This window comes from Mus pahari, chromosome 23 (genome assembly GCF_900095145.1).
Source record: "Mus pahari chromosome 23, PAHARI_EIJ_v1.1, whole genome shotgun sequence".
NCBI classification, from domain to species: Eukaryota; Metazoa; Chordata; class Mammalia; order Rodentia; family Muridae; genus Mus; species Mus pahari.
The window spans coordinates 5,196,025-5,202,114 of record NC_034612.1 but is presented as its reverse complement, the minus strand read 5'-3'; the positions used below and the strand labels follow the sequence as shown (position 1 = coordinate 5,202,114).

Genomic DNA, 6,090 nt, shown 5'->3' with positions numbered 1-6,090 from the left:
AGAGAAACCCTGTCTCGAAAAATCCAAAAAAAAAAAAAAAAAGAAGAAAATGGAAAGAAAGAAAGACATCAAACCAAAGAAACAAACCCCCAGCACTTCCTATTCTTCACCCTGAGCTGAGTCGGGCTCTGGCACCCACCTCAACTCATGGTGACCCAGGACCTCTTGCAATTCCAGCTCCACAGGGGTTGATGTTGTCTTTCTGGCCTCCGTAGGCACTAGCACACATGTGGCATAAACATATAAATAAAAACCAATCTTAAAAAAAATTAAAAACAAAAAAACCAGAGTCTGCCTTTGGTGTTGAATTTTTACCATCGCCACCATTACTCTGGCAGAGTGATGGTGTTTCTGCTCCTTACAAACTGCTATGACAACTCAAACGATAGTTCTCTTTAGTCAGTACCTATCAGATGAAACCTACATAGTCAATCAAAGACAACTACACGCAATTACTAAACATTTAAAATATATTTTCTAAACAAAATGGGCAACTCGGTCATAGTGACTGCCAATCTCCAGAGCAGAGCAACCCATAAAGATGCAGCACTGATTTCTGTCCCATAATCAGGGGTGAAAAATATACAACTTGTTCCTGAACCAAAGCCACAACTTCTCTCTCTGCAGACTTACACAGGTCACTGCTAGTATGGTGGCTCTAGTCAAAATCATGTAGTTCCTTTAAAAAGGGAAAAAAAAAAAAAAAAAAAGGAAAGGAAAGGAAAGAAATTATAAAAAATGTCCTAAGACTCTATCAGTCTGGAATGTAGGCTCTGAACACAAAGTAGCCCAGCTCATCTAAAAAACTGAAGAGCCCCCTCCTGCCCACCACCCTCAGTAGGGCCTGAAAGGGGAGAAGTAGTGTGGCGAGCCCCGGCTTTGGTATGGAGAGTCGCGGCCCCTGGACCCGGACCGCGACCGTGAGTAGCCATAGCTGGTGCTTCTCTCGGGATACACTCGGATGTAGGACGTCTCACCCTGAAATCCAAACAAGCAGAAAAGGGAAGAGTGAAGACCCAGAGTCACAAGCAAGAGCCCAGCCCGGCACTCACTGCCTGCCTGGCACTGCCACCTCTCTCAACTTCGTGTTACACGGAGGTGGGTACCTGTCCTCTCCATTTCAAACAGAGCAACCCCTTCTGCTCTAGTCACTCTAGACTGGCTTTAAGGCACAGTGATGTCATCAAATGGGAATAGCACGACTCACTGCTATTGCTGGTCAATCAGACTTAGCGAAAGGCACAAACCCACCTCATGAGAGCGGAATTTGGTGTCATCCAGTTTACGCAGAGCGTATTCCATGTCCTCTTTTCTCAAATATTCAACCATCCCCATTCCGTCCTTCTGTACGTCTGCATAACAGACATCCCCAGCTTCTCGCATGTGATCTTTCAGGTCCTGCCAGCTGCCTGATGGAGGAAGTCCTAGGCAGAGAATGGAAGAGAAGACCAAAAACTCAGCCCTGTTAACTGCCCTACGAGAGCTGGCAATGCCTATGGTGGTCTACGCTCTGTGAGCACTTAAGTTTTAAGGGTTCCCAAGTCACAAAGCATATGGGGCAGAGAACCAGAGAAACATACTGAAGTCTATAAGGTAGCCACCTGAGACGCTGGTCTGAGTTAATTGTCCAGAGACCGAAGCCTCCCAAGCAGGCAAACAACCCATCTATCACAGGCTCTCGGCCTCTGCGGGTTTACCATTCTGTGCTTCACAGCCAATGTGACACTCCCAAAACCGAGGTCCAGGTTTTATCCATTATGAAACTTATTAGTTCCAAGTATTCCTTGCTGAACTTATTTTTCCCAAGACATGAGAGTTTTGAAACAAGCCAAGTGTAGCCAAGGGAACAGCAGAGAGTCCATGTTTGTTTCTTTACAGCGTGAATGGCTGACAGCACAGAGACCAACACTCCTCACTACAGTGGGGAAGGGAACACTCAGACTTTGCTAGAGCTAGTTGGGAGTCATACCACCCTACCTGATGTCATGAAAGGGAAATGTGCTCCTGCTCTCAAAGGCTGTGTTTACCGCGCACAGCTCGGGACTGCAGCCATTTCCTAATAGTTTTCTAAGCAGGAGTTCAGAGCAGCATGGAGAGAAAAAAAGATAATGTATGACATCTTGAAGGAGGGAGTGGAGTCCTAGGGTTAAAAACTACAGAGGAACACAGGGAGACAGATTCCATCACTCGTACACACGACTTCCATTGTGGGACAGTCACACTTTAAAAGGTGCCAGGCTCAGTACACTCAACTCCACTAGGGCCCCTCAACCGCCCTGTACCACAGAGAGCCCTGCCCTGGGTCTTAGCACTGCACTGATATTTTAAAGACACAGCTGAGCTGAGCACTTGGCACGTCATCTGGTGACACCAGTTATAAATAAAAGCTCTGTGCCTTCCAATACGATCCCACGCTTCTACGTTGTGTGCAGCTGGCTCCTGTGATATCTATGAACCATATATGAAGGGACACTCTCAGAGGAAAGGTCCACAGAATTCTGGAGCAAGTGCTCTCCCATCATCTTGCCCTCTCATCAGTAAGAAAGCAATCTAAGAATGGTTTCTCAGACCATGGTGGTGCACGCCTTTTATAAATCCCAGTGCTCAGGAGGCAGAGGCAGGGGATCTCTGTGAGTTCGAGGCCAGCCTGGTCTACAGAGTGAGTTCTAAGACTACATAGAGACCATTCAAAACAAAAAAAGCAATAGGTTTCTGTCCCACAAAGGCTGTATAACTTGGACGGTTTCATCTGTACAATGTCTCCCTCCCTGACTAACCAGGGCAGAGCTTTCGACTGCCCAGGTACACTAGCTCCTGAGAAGCCAGCATGTCCCACGTCCTGTACACTAAGCCACACACTTCCTCAGAGGACCAGACTCTCGTTCAGCAGCGTGGCGTGAACATACCTGAAACAAGCACTCGGAAATCTGACCGTCTTGTAGGAGGCCCGTTCCTTGCACCACGGGGCCACCCACCCCGACCTCCGAAAGTCCTGGGGAACTCCACACGGAGTCGACACTGGCCATAATCGTAACCGTTTCTTCCATAGATCGCATCCTCAGCATCTCTGCAAGGCAAAGACTGAGTTCAGTGCTGCCCCACAGGCTGGGCGACTTCTCCATGGAGGGTGAGAGTCACTGAGCGGGGAGGGAAGTCAGCCGGAGGGAATAGGGAGATGGACACCAGACACAAGCTTGCCACACTTGCGCTCAGGTGGAGGGCCGTTCACATTACTCAAAGTTTGACAGCTGGGACAGCAAGATGGCTCAGCCAGGGCATGCACACACTCTGAAGTGCAAAATATGTTAAGAAACTGAAAGTGCAAAATATACCCAGAAACTGAAAAATACACACAAACAAACCAAAAACCAACTTGACAGTTAATGGAGGGGTTTGAATATGAGTTCAAGATGTGACACGTATGCGTGAAGGCAGCATAACAAACTCATTATTCTGAACGCACAACTACAGTTGTCAAGCACATGGTTCTCCAGGGATGAGAAATGCAGATAAACAGAGTACTTAGACAGAGCTGACTCAGGGACTGGAGACGGCTCCCAGGAACTGGCGATGGCTCCACCGCTAAGAGAGCTTACTGTTCTTCCGTGGGACCGGGCTTCGGTCCTCAGCACCCACACAGAAGCTCTTAACAGTCTGTAAGTTCAGTTCAAGGGGATCCTGTATTTCTTTTGACCTATGACCCCCACTATGTATCTGACATACCACCGGGTGCATATACACACACAAATCAGTTTTGGGGGGGGAGGCTGATCCGTAGGATTAAAATAATTGTTGACAGATAACTCATTTTGTCAATAAACCAAATTTATCAAAACACGGCAAGCATATTTTCTAAAGCAGGGGTTTCTCAACCTGTCACCACCCCTCTGGCAAACCTTTATCTCTCAAAATATCTATATGACTATCCATAGCAGTAGCAAAATTAGCTATGAAGTAGCAAGGGAAATAATTCTATGATTGGAGGTCACCACAACATGGAGAACTGTATTACAGGAAGGTTGAGAACGCCCACTGACAGCTTGGAAACATCCTACAATAAGCCCCGTAATAGTCCCCCCCCCCCAATAGTCTTCCATAAGACAAAGCTTGCGGAGCAGGAGAAGACACATTTAAAAGTGTTTCAAAAAGCCAGGCTTGGCAGTAAACGGGGAGGCTGAGGCAGGGGCTTCTGAGGCCACCCTGGTGGACAAAAAAAGACTGCCTCAAAAAGTCATTGCAAACTTAAAGACAAATGAGAGGAGGGACCAAGGAGGGACCGTCACCTAAGATTGCCCTTGTCGGTCCCAGCACCCACTGGACGGTTCCCAACCATCAGTAACTCCAGTCCCAGTGGAGCCAACCACCTCTTCTGACTTCCTTGGGCAACAGGCATGCACATGGAATAAATATATCCAGGTAACACACACACATAAGTAATCTTAATAAATAATAAATTAAATTTAAAAAAAGAAAGAAAAAGATAAGAGGTCTAGGTTCTGCGACTCACATCTTTAACACCAACAACAGGAGCCAGAGGCAAGTGGATCTCTGTGAATTCGAGTCCTGGCCAGTCAGAGCTATAGTATAAGACCCTGTCTAAAAGACACACACACACACACACACACACACACAGAAGCATCACGGAACATGACCACGGCAGCCTTGACTGCTGGAGTGAATTACAATGGATTGGTGTATTAGGGATTAAAAGTAGAATTTTTAGGTAAAGGATCTAAGTCACCTCTTGAAGCTTTTATAACTCTAAGAAATCATAATTAATTTATAACTGTCTATCCAACAGTTATCAAATCTTAAGTGCTTTCTTTGAAACTTCCCAAATAGAGCAGAATATGAGGTCTTCTGTTAAGACTAAAGGAAAAACAGGATCGTGTAACATACCACACAGTAGTAACGGGGTGCAGATCCTACCTAGGTCCTCTCCAAATACCTACCAAGTGTTATCCCTTTACTAACCTCTTGCATTAAACAATCCGCATTTTGTGTGAAATACAGTCAGCATCCTCTGCTTAACGGGCTATTGAAAAAAAACGCTAACTACACGCGGCATGGCACTTGACACAGAACTTGACTGTTAATGTTAAAGACACAATGGCACTGTTCATTAGAGCCATAATTTTTCTCACGTTCATTTGTATTAAAAAAAAAAAAAAAAGCTTCCCTCTATTTTTGAGGCAAACTGCAAGACACTTAGGGGATAAGCTGGGTTAGTCTTCAACCATCGAAGTCCGGGGTACTTCTACTGTGAATCTGTCATCTCCAACCCAGGCCGGGGAGACACCGGGTCAGCAGGCAGAGATGAAGCTGTCCTCCCAACGAGGCTGAGAAGACAGGGAACAGGTCCTTACTGACCCTCCCAGGGGGACGACCACCACGGCAGAGATCTCTAAACTAAAGCACACGTTCCGGCCTCTTCCTGACCGATGGCTCAGGAGATTTGCGCACGCGCGCGCGCGCACACACACACACACACACAACATAATAATAAAAATAAAAATAGAAAAAGTCACAAAGATCCTTCGGCGCGGGTTTGAGGGAGGACCTAGCTTTTCCACACCCCGGCTACGATTGATTAACTTCCCTCATTAGAGGGGAATGAAATCAGAGATGCTAATCCCACCCCCACCCCCTCTCTCCCGCTGGTTTAATCCGATCCCCCCCCTTTCCTAGAACTAGGCTCGGTGGGGCGCCCAAGTGGGGACCCGGCTCCAGACAACCCCTCCTTTCACAGCCGCTCAAGGCAACCTGTGGTCCCCGCCAACGCCCTCTGCTCCCCGGTACCGGCGAGGGCCACCTCCACCCCCCTTGGACCCGGACCCGGGAGGAGGGAGGGGGCAGGGGTGGGCGACTGTCGCCTTCGGCCGAGTCCTCTGCAGTGTAGGTTCGGGGAGTGGGGGGCCCGAGCCCCGCGCTCTCCCCATTTCGGGGTGCTTCCCGTTAGAGGTGCCTTTCCCCAAACTCGAGGGCTGGGCAGAGCGCGCTGGTTTTTTTCACCCTCCTCGAGGGGCAAGTCGGGCGGGTTGGAGCCCTCCGAGGAAGGAAGTGACAACAGGCAAAGCCGCGTCCAGCCCG

The 6,090-nt window shown here is 48.1% G+C and overlaps 1 protein-coding gene across 1 annotated transcript in view; it reads right to left on the bottom strand.

Moving 5' to 3' along the window:
• Window positions 1-452: 452 nt before the first annotated feature.
• The window catches only part of Srsf9 (serine and arginine rich splicing factor 9), a 33,888-nt gene continuing 28,250 nt past the window's right edge, over window positions 453-6,090 (bottom strand). The window contains exons 4-6 of the mRNA XM_029533858.1: window positions 2,907-3,089; window positions 1,252-1,424; window positions 453-978 (exon numbers count right to left, since the gene is read on the bottom strand). Of these exons, the coding sequence (XP_029389718.1) occupies window positions 835-978; window positions 1,252-1,424; window positions 2,907-3,089 (500 nt within the window). The 3' untranslated portion in view covers window positions 453-834. The remainder of the gene's footprint in view (window positions 979-1,251; window positions 1,425-2,906; window positions 3,090-6,090) is intronic.